Source organism: Mastigoproctus giganteus, chromosome 5 (assembly GCF_048544385.1).
Source record: "Mastigoproctus giganteus isolate SK-2022 chromosome 5, ASM4854438v1, whole genome shotgun sequence".
Taxonomy (NCBI): domain Eukaryota; kingdom Metazoa; phylum Arthropoda; class Arachnida; order Uropygi; family Thelyphonidae; genus Mastigoproctus; species Mastigoproctus giganteus.
Genome location: NC_143579.1, coordinates 172,921,093 through 172,944,612, shown reverse-complemented (window position 1 = coordinate 172,944,612; position 23,520 = coordinate 172,921,093). Strand labels below are relative to the sequence as shown.

The window sequence follows — 23,520 nt, the reverse complement described above, 5'->3', positions numbered from 1 at the left end:
GCAAGGATATGAGGTCCTATGAGTTTCAGTTAAAAAAAAAAAAAACAACAAACTTTCATAACACCAAATAAGAAAACAGAGTAAAAATACTGCATCAATTCAAATAGTATGCACCTCCTGAAATATATCTTATAGTAAAATTTCATTTCATAACATCACTACACAGTAGATTTAAGTAAAAAATGTGAATAATTTAATTAGTAAAATAAAAAAAAAACAAAACAAGGATAATGGTTTACCTGGTATAGAATGCACATGTTCTATGGGAAGTAAAAAAGGCTTATCTAAATCTCTAACTGGGGTAGGTATATACTGATCCACTACCTCTAAAAGTTTGAGTATAGAATTTTCACCAATTTCAGGACTTGTTCCCTAAATAAAAGAGAGAGAGAGGGAGAGAGAGAAATAAAAAATAAATAAATATATATATATATATATATATATATATATATGCTCAATTTTTTTTAACATTTCCTGACTGCATCCAAATACTCATCAAAAATCTTGCTTCAGGAAATGTTAGACTTTTTTTTTGTGTAATGTAAGCCTGCAATCATTATGACACAGAAATCAACCAACATCTGCAAGTAGCCAGCCAGCATGAACATTACAACACAAAAGCCTGGATCAACAGTTTCAGGACTGCAGTTTTATTTAATCAAATTTAATATTTACAAATAACTACACATCAATTTTTTTTTCAAAATAATGACTTTGTATTTTAATATTTTTTTCATGCTATATAATTCCAATAAAGCATCTTTGAATTTTTTTTTTGAAAGTTTCTTGATTTAATTTTTCATAGCTACCATAACTTTTGCTTCTTTAGAAAATCATTGACCCTTTAATGAGTTCTTTTGTTTTGGGGATCAAGAACAATCAAAATAACATGGCACAGAGTGATATGAATAAGAAACAATGTTTTTTTAATACTGTAGATTGTCTGTATGTTCAACTAAATTTAAAAACTTACCTAATGTGTGATGTTTGTGGACCTATCTAGAACAGGATATGACAGCACCAAGGGGGATGTCTTTTTGTATATTCAGTGAATAACATAAAAACATTAGGCATGAATTCAGCATACTAATGGGCATTTATGAAATGCTTGAAGAACAGGGTGGATGCCCACAAAGAATTAAGCACATCAAGCTCTCAGCTCCTCAACTCAATGCGAGATCCCTCACTGGTGCATCAGGCATAACAGTGGCAATCCCTAAGGCAGAATGTGCTTGTCCCACAGAAGGTAGTTATTGTCAGTGACTATTATCAGAGAAATGGGAAATATATTGTACAAAAAAAAAAAAAAAGATAGGTGGAATAGGACTAGGGTATGTCGGCCAGGGGCTAAAGTAGATGACCCTGTAGAACAGGTATCATCCTTTAAGGACATGAAAGGTGATACATACAAGTGATAAAGGAGATCTGAGGATTTACTTAAGTGCAGGGCAATGTTGGGAAAAAGGCACGAGTTAGGATTATATTTGAAAGTGTCTGCAATCCTACCCAAACAAGACAGGAGAGAGTATATGCTGAGAGCTTTGCCAATTAATTCAGCCCTGGAGACTGGTGCAAAGTTCGTGCTATACTCAGTGTTGTCTGTGCCTGTTAACATGAGACTGTTTTCACAGGGATGGGATATACTTAAATAGAAGGGGGTGCAAGAATATTTGCTGATGCTATGGAGGTGGTGTTTGGTGGATTGGAAAACTGATAGTTTGAGCTTGTGGAGGGGTGGTACACAGACTAGCAGATTAACTAGAGCTGCAGAAAAAAGTTAAAGCAATTCTTGCACTGTTTCTATTGGAACATGCAACAGCCTGGAAGGCAAGATGTCAGGGATTTAAGTCTTGCTATGGGTCATCATGGAACAAATAAATACAGTCTGTGTTAGGATAACTAAGAGCATAGTAAATAAATTTGCTGAATTTGAAGTACCAATTAAGCCATCAAATGCAAACAGTGTGGAGATAATGGAGGCATAGTGTCACTCTGGCATAAGGAATGCAGTATTTGAATACATTCTTTCCGTACACATTTTCAATGTATACAGAAAGAATATGTATTTTTTGTAAGTGTGTCACCTACAATGTCAGTTCAACCCTGCTTCATGCCACTGTGAGAATACAGATCACCGCAGAGAGCCAAGCACATGATTAGTGTTAAGTTTGTGTGAACAGTGAGTGTTGTGTTATGCTGGCCACCTGGCTACCCAGAAGTATCAATCAGCTGGAAAACTGTTTCTGAGTACTCAATCTCCACCATGCCACAGGAAGGTGGGCCAGTTCTGCTATAACACACCGAGTGTCTCATTAGAGAGATATCTGTACTACAGGAGGAAAGGAGTGCAATACCTCTAGCGAGAATAACTTCCCTGGTGGCCAAAATTAGGAAGAAAAAGAGGAGGGGAAAAAAAAAGGAGGGTACAAAGACTCATTAAACAATACCATCTAAATAGAATTATCCAAGGAAGGATAATTAAAAAAATATATGAAAAAAAAAACAAAAAAAAACACTAAGTAGTAGATCTTTCATTATTAACACTATTTATAGCAGACTTCTTGTGCGTGAAAACACTTGGAGAAAAAGTAGATTTCGTTGATACTTAATGATGTACAATCATGTAGGGTATGACTCCAGTTTTCTTTGCTGCCACAGAAAAGTGTTGGTTTGTAGTTTTGTGGTGCAAAAGCTGCTTTGACTATATTGCGCCAAACAGAAAGAGGTCAATGTTATGGGAACTGAGGAGAAAATTTCTCATTCAATGACCCATGCTCGGATCAAAAAGGATGTCTCAGGACTGAACAAAAGCCAAGCTCTAAATTTTTTGTTTAGAAGAAAGGTAACATTAGGAAGAAATTTTGGAGAAGCAGAGGCTGAAAGATAGGAGGGATTCAGTTATGCTCTTGGTTAAGAAGCATATTAAATTAAGTGCAATGTTCAGTTGGTTTGGTGTGACATAAGCACTGAGAAAAAAATGAGAAAGAGTATGATAGGCCCACTGATTGTAATGATTATAGCAAACAACTATACAGAGAAATAAAGTGGGCCATTAAGTGACAGTATCTTATAATCAGAGATTTTAACTTTCCAAATATTTATGGAACTTGTAGGCTGGGGACTTGCAGATTATTAGGGAGACAACAAGAGGAAGCAATACTTTTGGTCTGATTATCAGCAGCATTTTTTCAAGTATTAAGAATCTGAAGGAAAATAACACTCTGGGTGGCAGAAATCACAATGTGCTGGCGTGGAATTTACTTAAAGACAATTACTCTCAAAGGTAAAGGGAAGGGATTTTGCTTTTGTAAGGGTGATAACATTGGTCTGAGAGTTTTGAATTCTATACAGTGGAACCATCTAATGTTCCCAACAGCAAATTCTAAATGGAAAGCATTCAGCGAAGTAATCAAAGAAGCTACTAGGCTTTTCATAACAACTAAGAAATATTGTTCCAAGCTAAATGGATGTCAGATGAACTGATGAGACTTCTGGCAGAGAAGAAAAATACATGGGATGAATATAAATTATCAGGTGACACAGAAGCCTATGGCAGATGTAACCAGTCTGTGATCAAGTCATAAAGCAGGTTAGTCAGGCTAAGACAGATCACAAGAAGTCTCCACAAAGAATTCTAATAAAAGCAGCAAAGACTTCTATATTTATATTACACACAATGTGCTTGCATGAGTTGATGAATGTAGTGTCCGTTTATACTCTTCATGCCAGTTATAGATACTTCTTGACCGTACAACATGATTCAAGTACCAATGGATTCCTCTTCTTCCGCCTAACATGGATGAACCTTCATCTCTGTCATCAAACAAACATGTATTTCATAATTTTATATTTTTGCTAATGCTTCCATTACATTAGCGCATACAGACAGCAAACACTATTGCCCTAAAGGCGTATGGTGACAATGTGGTGAACCTTGAGAAGTCACAAAGCCCTGTGCTTTGAACTCCTCAGGGGACAGCAAACTTCCCTATTCCCTCAGCTCTAAAAACTCCCCTCTCAGCAGAAAATACAATAGCTGCCCTGATATCAATACTAATCCTCAGAAGTGCACATAAAAAGTATAACCTGTCTTATTCTGGCTCCCAAAGGCAAAGCATTGTTAAATACCTAAAGTACAAGCAGTTTTAATTCTTGTAAGTGGTTTTAACTCTTCGCAGAAAAGCAATTAGTCAGATAAATTTCAACCTAAAGGCAAAATATGGCAGAATCAGAAATTTTAACAAGCCATCCCACTTGCTTCCATTGTAAAGTAGATCAGGAAGCAGTAATCCAATGTACGTCATGTTGACAATTTTACTGTGCAGCCTGTACCAAATGCGATATAAAGCAGTTCAACAAGCAATGACGTCAAAAGTACATTTGCCTGTTCTGCAAAGAAAGTAAAGAACAAAGGACAAATGTAGCAGAATGTGTGGATATCCAGGATGACTCGGAGGTAGAAAATAAAGAAACAGACGTCCAAACATCAAACTTTAGTTAGACTCCATTGCAAGTCAAACCTGGCCACTTCAATCCTTGGCCCTTTCTTCTGGAACATTGTTCTGGATGAATTTCTAACCTTGGATCTGGGCCCTGTGGAAAGCCTGGCCTTTGCAGACATGATTTTCCTTGTAAAAGGTAACACATGAGTAGTTGTAGAGCAAAGATCAAATGCTGCCCTCTTGCAGCGGCAGGAATGGGCGCAAATGCACATGCTCAAAATATCGCCTGACAAAACAAACAAATACTTCTAAAAGGCAATTTGGACATAAGAAGACATCCACAAATCAATATTAACACAACCACTATAAAAATGGGAACAGAACTAAAATATCTTGGAGTAGTCTTCAATTCAAAATTAACTTTTTATCCCCATTTGACCTACTTGGCGAAGAAAGTAGGAAATTATGTAGGTATGATTGCCAGGATGAGTCGGGCAGACTGGGGGCTCAAAAGAAAGACCCTAGCAATCATATACTGTGCAATGTTCCTACCTGTTATCACCAATGGAGCCGGTGCGTGGTTCACCTGCTCGGCCATAGTAAGGAACAGGAATAAATTAGAATCGATACAAAGGACAATACTTCTAACCATTACCAGAGTATGTCGCACAGTGAGCGCACCTGCACTACAGTTGTTGGCCAGAGCTCTCCCACTTTACTTGGAAGTAGCCAAAAGAGGTTTGTATTATAGACTTAAAAAGGGGCATACCCACAGAATTTCTGGGGATAGCCCTTGATACAGCCAACACTTTCAATGCTGAAAGAAAAAGAACAGCCACAAAGCTCCATGAGCTATGTAAACAAAATGGGAGCAGGAAACCAGAGGTCTAGTTACCAAAAGGTTTCTGCCAAAGGTGGCAATGGTCAGCCCAAAGCCACCTAAGCGGTATGCCCCTGGACTTTTTACAACATTCATATTGACAGGTCACGTCTCCCTAAAGGCAAAACTAACCTCCTTAGGGCTGACTGAAATTGCACCTGAGGAAAGGGTGAAGACTGGGTACATATTCTATATGAATGTATAATTTATGACACCCACCCCCCCCAGAACAGAGCTAATAGCACAGACTGGCCTCCTTCCAAGGGGAGAAGAACATTTATTCATTATAAAAGAGGAAAATTATAAAGTCTTAACCTTCACACAGAAAGTATTAGAAATGCGCAGAACTATCCAAAGTATGGGAATTCAGCCCCTCCCAGCAATTGAACAATAATCAATAGTTAGAATTACCCACGTCTCCCACCACGCCCAGATGATGACCTGATAACTGTCAGGACAGCAGTATTCTGTGCCCTGACATGACAAAACATGATTGACCTAGGTACTCCCCAAGACTACCCCACCATGTGTAGGAACCTGAAGCCCCCCACACCGAATAAGTAACCACATGGAGGAGGGAGATGTACAGTCAGCCAGAGAAGCAGATTAGCTGAAAAATATCAGTAAGCTGGTAGCAAGGGGGATGCAATGTAGAATGAGAGAAGAATGAAAGACAATGAATAGGCTGGTCACTGAGTGAATTAGAAATTGTGGAAAAAGGGAATAAATGAGAGTTTTGGTGAAAGAAAGAGTGAATGAGTGTTGTGGTGAATGGGAATGAGTGGAAGAGCAAATGTAATTGGCTGAAAGACTACAAAGTTAATAATAACTCACACCACTTTATATATATTAACGAACATTTACTAACAACACAAACACTGCATTCTTCCCTGGCCTGCAAAAAAACTTGTGGCTAGGCCTGCACCGCTTGGCTTAACTGCCCATATCGAGTCTTGGCTGACTTCTACTAATTTGTTTCAGGTTTTGTGTATATGTTTTTTGCCACCGTATAATTCTTTATATATTAATGGTAGTGTTTAATTTTGTATGACTTTATCACAGTAAAGCCATACTATTCCAACCGTGTTTCTTTTTCCAACGCTAATTAAAAATTATCTCCATGCACTTGTATTCTAAATACAACCATAGAGATCACTATTTTCCCACTATTTTGAATTTCTTCGCAGCTTATTATTAAGTCCGATTCGCTGCTATAAATTTCTTTATCATGTAGATATATTTGCTCATTTGGTTGAAGCCTGCATGCATTCATCTACTCTACTCAATTTGTGCACTTCATCTCCCCACCAGCTCATTTTCACTTTGCATTTCTTGACATACTCCAGATATCGTACACTTTCACTGTCTTATCATACTTTCTTTCTAGGCATGTTTCAACACACATTTTTCCTTTCAATACAAGCATTTGGTATTAGCTCCCTTTTTAATAACTTTTTCTATGCTTTTTATTTTTTGCTGTCTAATTCTAAAGTTCTTCCCATTCATTAAACTATTAGTGTAATATGAGGGTGATACAAACATTCCTACAATCCTACTTCTATTGCTATTTTTCGTCTTTATTTATTTAAAATACTCCTTTTTCCCTTCCCCATCCTTAATTTAATACCTCACCCTTATAGCATTTGCTTGTTCTAAATCTATTTTTAAAATACATTGATTTCCTATCTATGCAAAATTAAATCCTACACTAAATTCTACATATTTATATTAAACATATTGATATTAATCATTTTTATCCCAACTCGATACTTATTTTTACCTAAATAAATTACACTGCGTTGGGACTACCTTGTCCATGCTATATTAGAGAGTGCTAATTTCATTTTCGTTGCTTTTTTGACCTTCACTTTTCTTCTACTACTATGAACAAGTATAGAAATGCAGTTCCTGATACATGGTCAGGTGTAGTCCCTTGATGAAATACCTGATCATGTATCAATATTTATTTCAGCTGGCATCAGGTCAAGCATTTTTGCATTGCCTATATTAGACCTTTTACTAAAAATGTATCCCCCCATATCTGATGACAGCTATACCATTTTTATTTTTGTTATTTTCATTTTATTTGCGTTTTATTAGTATTTTGATGTATTAATTTTACTTTACAGTTACTCCACTTTATATTGGCTTGTCAATTCAGCCCATAATTTTTTTAATTCATTATAACTTCTAAGATATTAACTTTCTTTCACAAATCTACTCTTCTTTTTCTACTTTATTCACTCTTCTAGTTACTGGCACTTTGTGTAACTTTCACATCCAATTATGCATACTTAATTCAATATATTAATACAACTTATATATATACACTCTTGCATGCTTTAAAGCTGCTTTGCACTTTTACGTGCATCTGTCATATCTGATTTATTATTCTTGCATTCACTGAAACCACTTCATCAACTGTATGTCTTTTCATATGTAACTCTTTAAACATTACCTTTAAGGGGATACATTGAATACCCACTCACTTACACACACACACACACACACACACACACACACACACACACACACACACACACACACACACACACACACACACACACACACACACACACCTAGTTACATACAAATGACTTACGTACATCTTGCAGATACGTACAAAGCACAAAGCCTGTTGCTGTGTTTGTTTATAAGAATCAATTTTGAATGCCTTCGTAATATTTTACTAAAGCAGATTTCTGGAGGTCACTACTATAAAACAACAAAAACAATTAGCAGTTTCTAGTTTACTATGCTTTTCTGTTAGCACAATCTATTATAAACGGGTAGCAAACTATCTTATTGCATTTGTGGAATTCTGATACGGTTTTTACATTACGTTATTATGGTGAAATGAGTTCCCATTCACTAAAATCTTCAATCATATAAAAAACATAAATAAAATTTCAGAATCTTCTCTTCATTCCTATTTTTTGAGCTTTGTAAAGTTTTTACTCTGTATCTCACTTGCATGTATCGTGTTAGTTGCAATTTGTGCATTCCGTGTTCTTTGTTATTGATTGCTTATTTTTTTGCTGTTTTAAATTTTACAACAAAAAAAAAAAAAAAAGTCAGCAAACAGAAATATCAATTAGTTACACTATTAATTAAGCTATGTATGTAAACGTAAATTTACTTTTATTTTGCTAACCTATGGGAAATATTCTTCCGATTTCCATGCCTCATTTAATTTTGTTAATCAGAGGAAGTAAACTGTAAATTTGTGCTCTATATCTTTACTTTGATAGCCTGTGGATATTATTTCTTCTATTTTCGCTTATTAGAATAGTTGTTTAATACAATTAAAATTCACTTTGCAAAGGTGATCACAATAACCGGCACTTACTACATATCGTATAGTGAATGGTATTTTATTTTGAAGAGTCCATCATAAAGTGATTTGATCGTAGATTAAATTAAATTATGTATTATATTTAGATTAAATTAGTTTTGAATAAATACTGTACTTAGATGAAAATAGCTTAATCTCTACATTATTATTCATTGTATGTTTTTTCAGCCTCATTGAACTCGGTTACAAATCTTAAAATGCTGTACATGATGAAGTTTGTTGGGGGTTATAATCTCAGTACGTACTATACTGTACTATACTTGTAGATACAAATCTACAAGACCGAAGTTGGACTTATGTACATGAAAAAAAAAAAAAAAAAAAAACTTTATTAAATACGTAAGTCGGGGAGTGTCTGTATATATGAAATGCAATATAGAATCTCACGAGTATTAAAACGTAGTTTCAGTTGATGGATAAAAATAAATAAGCAAATGTATGACAGATGCACCAAACCATGCAAAGCAGCAGTAAAGGATGCAAAAGTAAACACATGTAAGAATTGACAAGTCTGGTAGAGTTTGCACAGATGGAATTGAAAAATAAACGAAGTGCTATGTTCTAGAAAGGTAAGGATAGCAGAAAAAAAGAATGTAAATATCGTATAAGTTATGATGAATTAAGAGAATTATAGGCTGAATTGCAAAGCCAATTAGAGGTAAGGGTACTGCAAAGTAAAATGATTAATACCAAATGATTAAACAAAATAAAAGGTGGGATAGCTATCATCAGATGAGGACAAATTTAGTTATAGGTCAAAAACAGGGATAGCAATGAAAAAATCTAATTTCAGCTAAAGTAAATATAGATACGTGTTAATGATATAAAAATTAAGGTAAGACTAAGGATAAAGCTAAAATAAAATATAAATAAGCGTTTTCAGAGTAGGAAAAAAAAAAAGTTTTTCGATTTTATGTTAAGTTAAGTAAATTTTGGAAAAAAAAAAAAGTAGTGTTGGAATTTGGTGGAAATTAGATTTTAGAACAAGCACATGGTATAGGGCAAGGTATTAAAAATAAGGATGGGGAAGGGATAAAGGAATAATTAAATAAAGACGAAAATAGCAACAGAACGAGGATAGTTGGAACGTTCGTGTCACCCTCATAATGCAATTTGCCACACACATCTGATGATAGCTATTCTACCTTTTATTTTATTTGTTTAATTATTTTACTTTGCAGTTCCCTCACCTCTAACTGGCTTTGCAATTCAGCTTATAATTCTTTTAATTCATCATAACTTAATATGATATTACGAACCTAAGGGGGCATAAATTCAAATTATGAAAAGACAGATGTAGAATATAGATGTGCGGAAATCTGCCTTTAGCCAGCAGGTAAAGCGGGTAATTGCTGGAACAAACTTCCATCTGTCGTTGTGGAAATTGATAAGTTAAATAAATTTAAGGAGGAACTGGACAGGCATTTGGAGGGAATGGTGTGATTTTTTTTTTTTTGGCTGATGCTGCATAAGCTCATACACTTGCTTTCTTGCATCACATGCCACTACTACATACATACATATTATATATATATATTTTTTTTTTATTTATTTATTTTTTTTTTTTTTCCACTTAATTAAACTCTTAGTTGAAGCCAACTATGTCTTTTAGTGCTCTTGGAGCAGCATATGGGACAGCCAAGTCAGACACAGGAATTGCAGCCATGGCTGTAATGAGACCAGAACTTATAATGAAGTCTGTAATTCCAGTAGTTATGGTTGGTATCATTGCTATATATGGGCTGGTAGTTGCAGTACTCATAGGAAATGCTGTGAAGGAACCTTATAGTCTCTATAAGTAAGGCAATTAACAAGTTTTAAAGATACTGCTAAGATTCATGCCTGTTCTAAATTATGTACTCTATTAATGATGTCCGAGATTGGCAAATACATTGACATAGGTTAAGGGTCCATGGAAAAGTTTTTGGCTGGGTTCTCAACTTGCAGGTTATTTTTGTATAAAATATATTTTAGCATTAATGCAATCTATTTTATAGTTTAACTAGCCATTAAGAAATATACAGATAATTTGATTGTAGAGTTTTGGGATGTTCTTAAGGGTGATTTTTATTTTTGGTCGAACTTTGTAACCCCCCCCCCCCTTTTTTTTTTTTTAACCAGTATTACATTTTGAATTACGGTTAATACTGGTTGTATGGCTGTCAATAAATATTGTTTTAAATTTTCTTTTGTTACTCAGTATATGCATCTAGTTGTTAAAAGGAAACCTCACTAGACATCAAAACAACTTCAAGTTAAATTTAGTTCCATAATGATTTGACCTATTCCCATAAGCTTTGTTATTAAGCCTAGAAGTATTCCTTTCACTAGGTTTACTTACTGTAAGTGCATCGTCCCCTCCATTTTTAGCAGTCATCATTGATCTTTACAGCCATTCTCAACATTGTGGTAAAACTGTGGCATGCAAAAATGTATGATATTTAAAAAAATCAGTGTAAAAGTTTCTACTGAAGTTAGAGATATATGTATAGTATACCAATTGATTCCACAGTTAAATTTTCTGTTTGCTGAAGGTAAAATAACCATTTGCCTATGTGTGGTATGAGCAGATGTGGTGATCTCAACTTGATATGTCCTTATATAGTACATGCACCATGCAATTCAGTGTCTTAATTTTGTTTTGAATGCAATATTCACTAAACTATCAGAGCATCATATATATAATTTACTTTGTGTTATTTTTTTCTTTGTAATCATAATTTGGCTACTGAACTTTTAGCTTTGCTTTTGTCATTTCAGTAAGAGATATCAGCATGTGTAAGTTAAAATTTCTCTTAGTCAATCAGATTCTGGTTCAACAGATATTTACTATTTATCAGATAATATTAGTTCACAAGAGATGATAATGATTTTATTGCAACTGGACAATTCTGTGTTGTGAATTAAGCATGGAAAATTTTATTTAAGAGAGACTGGAAGCAGAAAAGTTTCAAACAGATGCATGTTTCAACCCTTTCAACCCTTCCCTATCTCTTCCATCATGCAGTATGATTGATGACTTTTGAGGTTATGATGAACGTCGTGGCGAGATCCAATATTCCTTACATTTCGAGGGTACAGCTCTAAAACGGTGTTCGCAGGCCAGCCGCTAGTTAGTACACCGGACCGAACCTATTGGTAACTCTCTAGGAGGCTTCCAGATCAGCTAGTGTATAATCTTGCTACCTCTACTCCGCCAGATAGTGACTGGAGGGGTCCGAGTAGTGTGTATGCAGGGAGCATTGTTGAGGCCACGTTATGTCAAGGATCTGGGTATATTCTTACCACGTGTACGCCACATTCAAATATTTCATTACTGCATGTCCCACCCACTTTTTCTTACTACAGAATACACCATGAATTGTCAAACTAATAGAACAAGCTTATCTGCGAAAAGATCTAAACCTCCCAAGGACGTCCTAATTCATTCCACAAATATACGTGGTCTCAATTCTAATCTCAACGATGTCCATTTCCACTTACAGTCTGCCAAACCCCCATGTACTTTTTCTGACAGAATCTCAGTTATCGGTTGATTCAACTACTGCTCATCTCAGATGCCCAAATTATTCGCTGTATGATTCCTTTCGCCTCAACGGTGGTACTTGTGCATATGTCTGTTCTGATATTCCCTGTCAGAGACTTGGCAATTTGGAATCTCCTCTCTTTGATCTTCTCTGGCTTAAAATCTCTCTACCTCATTGTGTCAAATTCATCTGTTGTCTCTACCATTCTCCCAACTCCACTAATCCCTTGGAGCTCTTTGACTTCCTCTCTTTGCAACTTGACTTTCTCCAGTCCAACTTTCCTAACAGTGAGGTAATTTTCCTTGGTGATTTTAATGTTCACAACTCCAGCTGGCTTCCATTTTCTAGTCACACCGACCCAGCAGGTCGAGATGCTGAGGCTTTTGCAATTACTAACGACCTAGCACAGATTGTTCATTTACCTACAAGAATACTGGACAATCCTAATCATACAGCCAATACGCTTGATCTTTTTCTCACAAACAACCCTTCTTAAGTACACGGTTGAAGTGAGAGGTCCTTTAGGCACTTCAGATCACAACTTAGTGATTGTCTCTTCTCCAATGGAACCTTTATCTCATGGCTATTCCCAACCTCGTGTTGTTTGGCATTACAAGAATGCAAAATGGGATGACCTGCGAGACTTCTTTTCTTCTTTTCCTTGGTCGGATTACTGTTTCAAAACTTCTAATGTCAACATTTGCTCAGATTGGGTCAGTGAAATTATTCTTGCAGGAATGGAATCCTTTATCCCACACTCCACTTTAAAATCTCGTCCTTTATCTAAACCTTGGTTTTCCAATAAATGTGCTAAGGCTGTCCAAGAGAAGAATGTTGCATATCGTAATTGGCTTGTTTCTAATTCTTCAGTTTCATTTTCTGCTTACACCAAAGCTCGCAACAATTGTAAAGCAGTTATTAATCAGTCCAAACTAGAGTTTGAACAGGATAAGAGTAGAAAACTTGCTTCTTGCCCTAATGGTAGCCGAGCATTCTGGTCTCTTGCCAAAGCTATTGGCCGCAACTTTTGCCCATCTCTGCTCCCACCTCTGTCCAAACCAGATGGTTCTGTTGTCACTTCAGCCAAGGATAAAGCTGACCTGCTAGCATCCCATTTTTCTTCCAGCTCATGTATTAATGATCTTGGTAAAACACCTCCCACCATTCCCAACACGCTCCATTCAATGCCTCCTGTGGTCTTCCGTCAAAAGGATATATGAGAAGGATTTTAACAAATTTTGATGCTAAGAAAGCTCCTGGTCCCGATGGTATTTCTCCACTTGTTCTGAAAACCTGTGCTCCTGAACTTACTCCTGTTTTTTGCCGCCTTTTTCACTTTCTTATTCCAAAGGTGTTTTTCCTTCTGCTTGGAAATTTGCTCATATCCAGCTAGTTCCTAAAAAGGGTGACAAATCCCTCCCATCCAGTTATCATCCCATTGCAATTACTTCTACTCTTTCTAAAGTAATGTAGAAATCAATTAACTGCCAACTCTTAAACTACCTAGAAACCTTCCGTCTGATCAACGATCGCCAGTATGAATTCCGTCAGTGTCGATCCACTGGTGATATTCTGGCTTATGTTACCCATTTATGGACTAATTCAATGGAAAGGTTCGGTGAAACACAAGTAGTTGCTCTTGACATCTCAAAGGTTTTTGATCATGTTTGCCATAAAGGTCTTCTAAACAAGCTTCCATCTTATGGTTTTCCAACTGTTTTTAGTAATTGGTTATCCAGTTTTCTCTCTGATCGCTCACTGAGGGTGATGGTAGATGACTCTCTGTCTTCTAACTTCTCCACTAATGCCGGTGTCCTCCAAGGTTCAGTTCTTTCCCCCACTCTTTTCCTCTTGTATATTAATGACCTTCTTCCGTTGACTGGAAATTCTATCCATAGTTTTGCCGATGATAGCACATTGCATTCCACTTTCCATTTTGAGAAACCTTGTCCTGCTCAATCAGCTTCAACTTCTCGAAAATCTGCTACCAATTCCTTAAATGCTGATCATCAGGTAATTCTCCAGTGGGGCAAAAACAACTTAGTTGATTTCAACCCTTCTAAAACTCAGTCTTGTCTTATATCTCGCAAAAAGGATTCTTCTGCTCCAATGCTTATCTTTAGTGACACTCCGATTTCTAGACAAAATGATATATCTCTTTTGGGGATTACCGACTTCTAATCTCTCTTGGCACAAGCACATTACAAATATTGCTTCCTCTGCATCTAAAAAACTTGGTTTTCTCTTTCGCTCTTGACGTTACTTTTCTTCCAAACAGCTGCTCACTCTGTATAAATCGCAAATCCGCCCTGCCATGGAATATTGTTCCCACATCTGAGGTGGTGCCCCCAAAACCTCTCTCAGGCTTCTTGATTCCATTCAGAAGAGGGCAGTTAGGTTAATTAATGATTCATCTCTAACATCATCTGCTAGGTGGTAGATGACATCTGCTAGGTGGTAGATGACTTTCATCAACCGTTGAAATACCACCACTTTGCTTATTGGAGGATTGAAGTGGTGAAACCCATGTTTAGTCTCTAGAGCAAAGTTTCCGGCATCCCCCCCCCCCATACTTCTCCTTCAACCCATGCACGGTACTAAGTACTATAGGTTTTGATACCTTTTGTGTTTGGGGTTTTCATTAAAAAAAAAAAAAAAAAACACCCTTCGAGACAAAATATACACAAATTTTTGGTTTGCCAATGGGATTAAGCCTGAGCGGCCTGATATCAGAAATCTATCTCTCAACGGATTGAACGTATACATTTGACCCTTTTCTATCCAGTATCACATAATATGGGGGGGGGGGATATTTAGACGATGTTCTAGTTATTACCGATAGTGGCACTATCCAAGACATTTTACATTCATTTAATAAATTCATTTTAGCCTCAAATTTACAACGGAGAGGGAGAATACGGTACGAAGTTATTAAAATTTCTAAATTTCACATTTACTCGGGACGCAAATAAAATGCAATTTAGCATCTATCACATACCTACAAACATAGGTATGCTTCTGCATTATAACAGCTATCACCCCATTCACCAACAAAAGATCGATTATCTTTAATCAATTTCTCAATGCTTATGAATATTCAACGACAGAATCTGCTCTGGGCTCAGAAATACAAATATTAACCAGCAGATTCTTAAACAGGGGTTACCACTTGCTACAATAGACAGAATTAGGGTACAAGCTAAGGATACGATAGAATAGGTAAAAATATACCAACCAACAATAGTAACAGCAAAAAATACTTTATTTCTGTCCTATATGTTGAACAGTGGCACAAACAACTTAACAGATTCTTTAAAGATACCAAATTTAAAATTGTAGCCAGGCCAATACAGAAATTACGCACTATACTGAACAATCACTCAGTCCTTTCCCCATTCGCAACACAAATAAATGACCTAGTATACAACATTTTTTGTGGTGATTGTGACTCGTCTTATCAGGGTTCTGAATTTTCGTGTTAATCAACATGCTGCTTCAGTTCGTGCTTCTCGTCAGTAGTGTCAGAATTAGCCTTTCATGCCGTTAATGAAAAACACTTTTTTATTTAACGAGGCCAAAATACTTAATGTCCAATGTAATTATAAGAGACTGTTAATTGCAGAAACCGTCGAAATAAAATTACACAAGAATTCTATTAATGTTCGCGGACCATATCTAATCTCATATTCGTGGTCTTTTATGCACATGCGCAAAGACAAATAATCCCTATTTAAGTTCCATTGCTCACCCCTATTTGGTAATTTTCATTCCCGTGATCACGACATACGGTCGAAAAGCACTGTCACCTTCAGAAAGGAAAAATCGTTTTTGGAATCGTTTTGGAAAGGAGAATCGTTTTTTTTTGTTAAATTAATTTTTTATTTAGTTTTAATTGCGTTAAATTGATATTTAATTGTGTTAATTTGATTTTTAATCATTTCTTATCATAATGCAAGATTTTCGATTTTTTAATTGTTTTCATTTTAATTTCTGGAAATTATCATATGGAAGTGTTCTACGTATCATACTGAGGAAAACTTCTTGTATTCTTTTACAAATATTGATATCAACGTAGAACGTATTGAGCATTATAGCTCTGGTTCATACTATCAAATGTGTGAACAAATGTAGTTGTAATACCAGATATAACAATGTGAAAATGGGCAAATATAAAACGTTGTTATTTGGTTTTTTTTTTAGGAGCATTAGCAACTAAGGCCATATTGCTCCAGGGATATGCGGTGGTCATTCCCTGACCTTTCCACATCCTCTGTATTTGGTGGCTCATGGGCTCAAACCCCGGTCTATTCAAGAGGCGTGTGCTACGTACTGCTGCTGCTCCTACCCACCTGGCTATGGAGGCACCCATATAAAATGTATAAAATAAAGCAGATAATTATTTTTTTCCCTCCTTTTATGAAAAAAAATAAAATTATTATTATTATGAGGCATACGATGCAAGGAAGTAAGCTTAAAAAGAATCAACCAAAAAAAAAAAACCCTCCCACAACACTTGTCCACGTCCAATTATTTGTCTAGTTCTTCGATGAATTTATTCAAACTGCCCATCTACACAGCAACAGATAAACGTTTGTTTGAACAAGTCAACCACCTGTTGGCTGAAGGCAAAAAAAAAATCCTCACATCTAACCTGCAATTGTCCTTCCTCAACCCATTCAAAGCCTTAAAACTGTGATTAGATAACCTTGCAGGTGCCTAGTCTCAAGGGACTGCAATTTGCAAAACTGAAGCCTGTCTTGGTAAGACTGTCTTTTCATTTCCTTCAACAATCCTGTTGCCTTTCTCTGCATCCATCCCAGCAGATTTATATCCATCCTAAAATGAGGCCTCCAGACTTGTATGCAGTATTCAAGATGCAGCCTAACCATAGTCTTATACAATGGGATAATCACTTCCTTGTCCCTGCTACCAAAGTTCCTGTATATCATAGACAAAATGCCACGAGTGTCCTCACAGCCTGTCTGCACTGCTCAGAGTACTTCTTATCTGACTGCACAATTACCCCAATGTCTTTTTCATTTTCCACTGCTCTGAGTATAGTACAGTGGTCTCCGACAGTTTTTAAATTCTGTACAGTGGGATCAACTGACGATGTTACCAACAGTAAATTCTAAGTGGGAAGCATTCAAGGAATTAATCGTGGATGCTACTAAAAGTTTCATACCTATTAAGAAATATTGTTCAAGGTTTAGGCCTAAATGGTTGTCAAATGATCTAATGAGACTCGTAACAGAGAAGAAAAATGCATGGGATGCATATAAATTATCAAGCGACTCAGAAGCCTATGGCAGATATAAGTTAATCTGTAATCAGGTCACAAAGGAGGTTCGGCAGGCGAAGGCAGATTACGAGCAATCCTTGGCAAAAGATGCTAAGAAAAACAGCAAGGATTTCTTTACTTATATAAACTCTAAAAGGAAGGGGATGAATCTGATTGGTCCATTTCACATCGATGGTTCAACTGTTGATGATCCTGCTCAGATAGCAAACAAACTGAATGAGTATTTTGCATCTACATTCACACATGAGGAATTATTAAGGTTTGAAAATGGCAGAAGGTTATCAAATGTCATATTGTAGCAGGATACTTAATGATTTTGTAATAACTGAGAGCAAAGTGGAGGAGAAATTGTTGAAGTTAAACATAAGAAAAGCACCTGGGGTGGTGGGATCTATCCAGTTATATTAAAGGAGGTGGCAAAGAAACTAACCAAACCCTTAGCCATAATTATGAGAGCATCCTTGTACTCAGGGGAGGTTCCCGCGGACTGGAGATGTGAAAATGTATCCCCAATTCACAAAGGGGGATCGAAGGGTGACACGAGTAATTACAGACCAGTTAGTTTAACTTCTGTTCCGGGTAAAATAATGGAGTCACTGGTAAAAGATGCATTGCAGGATCATCTAGACAAGACTGCAGCAATAATTCAGACACAGTATGGGTTTGTTAAGGGAAAGTCTTGTCGCACAAATTTGATAGGATATTATGATGTGGTTACAAAGGAACTGGATGAAAAAAATAATTTTGATATCATATATTTGGATTTCAGGAAAGCTTTTGACACTGTTGCGCATGAAAGACTATTGTACAAATTGGAGCAGAATGGTATTAAGGGTAAGTTGCTACAATGGATAAAAGGATGGTTAAGTAGGAGAAGACAGAGGGTGGTAATCAATGGGTGCTGCTCTTCGTGGACTAATGTTATTAGTGGAGTCCCACAGGGTTCGGTGTTGGGTCCACTGTTTAGTTTATTTATCAATGATATTGATGAAGGTATATCAGGCTTAATGTCGAAGTTTGCAGATGATACAACGGTTGGCAGGGTTGTTAATGACAGTAATGGCAGTGTGCTACTGCAACAGGATCTAGATAATTTGGGCAGATGGGCTAAGAAGTGGCAAATGAAGTTTAACCTTGACAAATGCAAAGTACTGCATATAGGTAGATGTAACCCCAGAGAAACGTACCAACTGTGTGGTACTACACTTAAGGTGGTAGAAAATGAAAAAGACCTGGGAGTAATTGTGCAGTCAGATATGAAGTTTTCTGAGCAATGCAGACAGGCTGCCAGGGCAGGTCAGGGGTTTTGTCAATGATATATAGGAATTTTGCTAGCAGGGAAAAGGAGGTGATTATCCCTCTGTATAAGGCAATGGTCAGGCCACGCCTTGAGTACTACGTACAGGTCTGGAGGCCTCATTTTAGGAAGGATGTAGATTTACTTGAGCGTGTACAGAAGGGCAACAAGATTGGTGAGGGGAATGAAGGGATCCTCTTATCAAGAGAGGCTAAGTTCTGCAAACTGCAGTGGCTGGAGACTAGGCACCTGCGCGGTGATCTGATTGAGGTGTATAAGGCCTTCAATGGGTTCAGCACGCTGAATTCTGATGGGATCCTTCCACTTGTTCAGATTACCAACCTAAGGGGGCATAAATTCAAATTAAGAAAGGACAGATGTAGAATAGATGTGCAGAAGTTTGCCTTTAGCCAGCGGGTAGTTAATTGCTGGAACAAACTTCCATCTGTCGTTGTGGAAGTTGATAGGTTGAATAAATTTAAGGCGGAACTGGACAGGCATTTGGAGGGAATGGTGTGATTTTTTTTTTTTTTTGGCTGATGCTGCATAAGCTCATACATTTGCTTTCTTGCATCACATGCCACTACTACTACTACCACACAATTGATATGTTTGAAATTACTGCTACCCATATACAGTACCTTGCATTTATCAATGTTAAAATTCAACTGTCATTTCTCAGCCCACTGGCCTAAATTGTTTAGATCTTGTTGTACCATCTTCAACCATTTTCAATCCACTGCAGGATGAATGCCTCTCCAGCAACTTTCCAGTTCCTTCTATTTTGAGCACTGGTCATCCATTTACTACCCACAAACTCATGAATTTCATCTATCCATCTCTGCCTTTGTCTTCCAGGATTTCTTCAAGCTCCTCTCGGGTACCATTCTATTATTTTCTTAGTCCAGCTGTCACATCATGTCTTCGAGCTATGTGTCCTGCCCAAGACCATTTTAGTTCTTTAGTTTTGATAAGAATGTCCTTTACTTGAGTTTGCTGCCTAATCCATGTGTTTTTCTTCTTATCTAACAGTCCGACTCCCAATATAATTCGTTCCATTCTTCGCTGTGTAGTTCTCAGCTTCTCTTCCATTCTTTTAGTGAGTGCCCAAGTTTCACTTCCATAAGTCATGGTGGGGAGTAAACATTGATTCATTATTTTACGTTTCAGACAAACTGGGATATTGCTTTTCAGTATGTGACTATATTTCCTGAATGCTATCCATTCAAAATTTATTCTTCTCTTGACTTCCAGCCATTTATCATTATTACAGCTAATAACTTGTCCCAGATAAGTATATATGACTCCACCTTTTCAATTACTGCTCCTTCAATCATTATTTCCCTTTCCGTGGCATACTTGTTCATCATTACTTTTGTTTTAGCCATATTCATCTTTAATCCAAAATCCTTACTAACTCTGCATAACTGATTAAGATTTTCCTCTAATTCTTTGGGGTCGTGGCTTATGACCACAATGTCATCTGCAAATCGTAAATGGTTTAGGTACTCTCCATTCACATTGACTCCTTTCTGCGACCAGTGTATTCTTCTGAAAGCTTCCTCAAGGGCAGTAGTAAACAACTTTGGAGATATTGTGTCTCCTTGTCGAACTCCTTTCTCGATTTTAAATTTCCTACTGTCTTTGTCTAGTCTAATAAAGGAGATAGCACTCTCATATATTTTCTTCAAAATCATAATATGTGGGGTATCTATGCCTTGTCTTTCTAGTGCCCGAAACATTGCCTTATGCTGTATGGAGTCAAATGCCTTTTCATAATCCACAAATGCCAGGCATAATGGTGTTTTATATTCATTTGCTTTCTCCATTAGCTGTGTGAAGGTGATCCATAGTTGAGAATCCTGTCCTAAAGCCAGCTTGCTCTTTTGGTTGATTCTCATCAAGTATTCTTTCTAATCTGTTAGTAATGACCCTTGTGAACAACTTGTAGATGTGGGATAACAAGCTAATTGGTCTATAATTTCCAATTTCTGATTTATCTCCTTTCTCATGCAGCAAAACTATGATTGCATTATTCCACTGCTTAGGCGTCACACCTTTTTGAATGCACTTTGTGAAGAGCCTTGCCAGTTTTTGTGTTGTGTCTCTTCCTCCCAATTTTAACAACTCTACAGTAACTTCATCTTCCCCCGGGGCTTTCTGATTCTTCATTTTCTTCAATGCATGTTCTACCTCATCAGGAAGAATATCGGGTATGTCGTATGTGTTGCTACTTTGCAATCCATCTTCCTCACTGCTGGCATCATTCCCTCACTCCTTGTATAATTCTCTATAGTAGTCTTCTGCTATTTGAATTATGCCCTCTCTGCTGTTTATAAGTACACCATTGCTATTCTTCAGTTTCAGTATCATTTGTCTTTCTGTATTACTGCTCATGGCTGCTGATTTAAATCCTTTGTTTTCCCTTAATGCTTGTTCTACTTTTCTTGTGTTAAATCTTCTTATGTCCTCTCTGAGTCTCTTTCTAATGGCTTTGCTTAACTCAGTATACTCAATTTTCTCCCTGTCGGTGTTTTTCTTGCTCTTCATTTTTCGTCTTCGGTTCATCATGACAAGTGTTTCTTGACTAATTTTTTCTTCTTTGGATTTCTTTTTCCCTAAAGGTTTCTTGGATTTTATCACTTTCAGAAAGTTGTAATATTCCTTGTCGATAACTTGGTCCCGAGCAGTCTGCAGAAGCTCAAACTTGTTCTTAAGTTCCAGTACATACTGCTTTTTCTCCTCTTCTTTTATCTCAAAGACCTTTGTATTATTTACTCAAGTCAGTTTTTTCCTTTCCTTTCCTACATCTATATCAAGTGTACATCTTACCATTCTGTGATCACTTCCAACATTTACCTAATTCAGGATGGTAACATCATTCACAATATATCTTCTGTTAGTGAGGATGAAGTCAATTTCATTAGTTGTTAATCCATTTGGACTCTTCCATGTCCATTTTCTGTTCACCCTTTTTTTGAAACATTTTCTGTTCACACAAAAAAGGTGTGAACATTTTCTGTTCACACCTTTTTTGAAAATGGACATCTTCCATGTCCATTTTCTGTTCACACTTTTTTTAAAGTGTTCATTACTGACTGTCCTTGAGATTCTGCAAATTCCACAAGTCTTTCACCTCTTTCATTTCTTTCACCAATTCCAAAATTTCCTATAGTTCCTCTTTCTGCGCTGTTTTGTCTTTTTCCAACCTTAGCATTGAAGTCCCCCATAATAATAGTGTAGTGGGTTTTCTGCTCATCTAGAAGACTCAATTTCGGTGTACATTTCTTCAACCTCTTCTTCATCATGGCTCGATGTTGGTGCATAAATCATTATAACCTTTAGCTTGTATCTCTTAGAAATCTTGAGTATTAGTCTTGATACCCTTGGTGATGTGCTTTTGAATTGCAAAATGTTGTTTTTAAAATCTTTATGGACCAGAAACCCAACTCCACCTTCGCTCCTTTCACTGTTTCCATTGGTGTACAGCAGATTTCCACTTGTTATAACAGTTTACCATAATTATTGTTATTAACCAACCTCAGTATCATCTGCAAACTTAGACATTAAGCCAGATATACTACCACCAATATCATTCATAAATACAGCAGACTCTCGATTTACTAGGATCGGTTTAACCGGGACAGTTCAAGATTCCAAATATACATATATATATTAAAAAAAAAACACCAACCAGAAATCATAAAATTCATTAATAACTAGAATAGGTATAAGCAGATGTTTTGCAAACCGTAAATAAGCAACAAGAAGCGGCATTATAAGTCGTCAGTGGGAGATTAGTGTACTATTATCTTGCAACTCCCACTGTCTTCACACCCACCACTCAAAAAAAGAGAGAAAACAAATGTTTAGTTTTTTTTATTGCGTCGCATTGATTGTTGTGTTCCGTCGCACCACAAAAAGACAAATTTTGTTTCGTTATTTATGTCAGGAATGTCAGAATTTTTTTTTTGTAGTTAATTTTTTTTTTTTTTTTTTTTTGTTTAGAAATTGTGAAAACAATGGGTGAATGCAAAAGAGTTAAGCTTTCAGTTAAACAAAAACTTGAACTTATTCAAAAGTTCAAAAACGGTACATCTGTAAAATCTTTAATGAGTCATTATAATGTTGGTCACCAAACCATATGCAACATGAGCTCCCAGTTACATTTGTTTCTAGGGCAAACACTCATTTCTTCAGTGACTCAAATTCTTCTTGTAACGTACCAAGTTGTAATCTGAGATAAGTACACTCCATACATCAGTTGCAAATAAAAAAAAAATTGCCAGATGTGCTAGGACTACCTACTACATTAGCCTTAGAATACATGCCACAAGCTATAGTCACAACCCACGCCCGAAATTGCCATAGGCATTTCTGTTTGAGTCCTGATGTAACTGGACTTTGTATTATAAGTGGATCTTGTAGCAACCATAATTCAAGTAAAATCTGACTTTTACAGAGATTACGAAATTTATATTTACAATACATTATAGAATTTATGTTAACAAAATACTGCAGTAATTAAAATGTTGGCAAAACTAAAATCACTAAAGAAGTTAAATTTAAGCTACTGAATGAAAGTTACGATATTTCTGCCAAAATATTGATAACAGAGGCCATCTGAATATTAAGCAGTTGCTTTCCAAATGCTTTACAAATTTAACTTACAATATGCTAAGATTTAAATTAAAACAGTATTACAGAAATTATACTG

General features: G+C 36.4%; 1 protein-coding gene across 1 annotated transcript in view; it reads right to left on the bottom strand.

The window, feature by feature from the left end:
- The window catches only part of mEFTu1 (mitochondrial translation elongation factor Tu 1), a 167,394-nt gene that overhangs the window by 51,613 nt on the left and 92,261 nt on the right, over positions 1-23,520 (bottom strand). Inside the window, exon 7 of the mRNA XM_090373527.1 lies at positions 240-372. Coding sequence (XP_090229653.1) covers positions 240-372 — 133 coding nt within the window. The remainder of the gene's footprint in view (positions 1-239; positions 373-23,520) is intronic.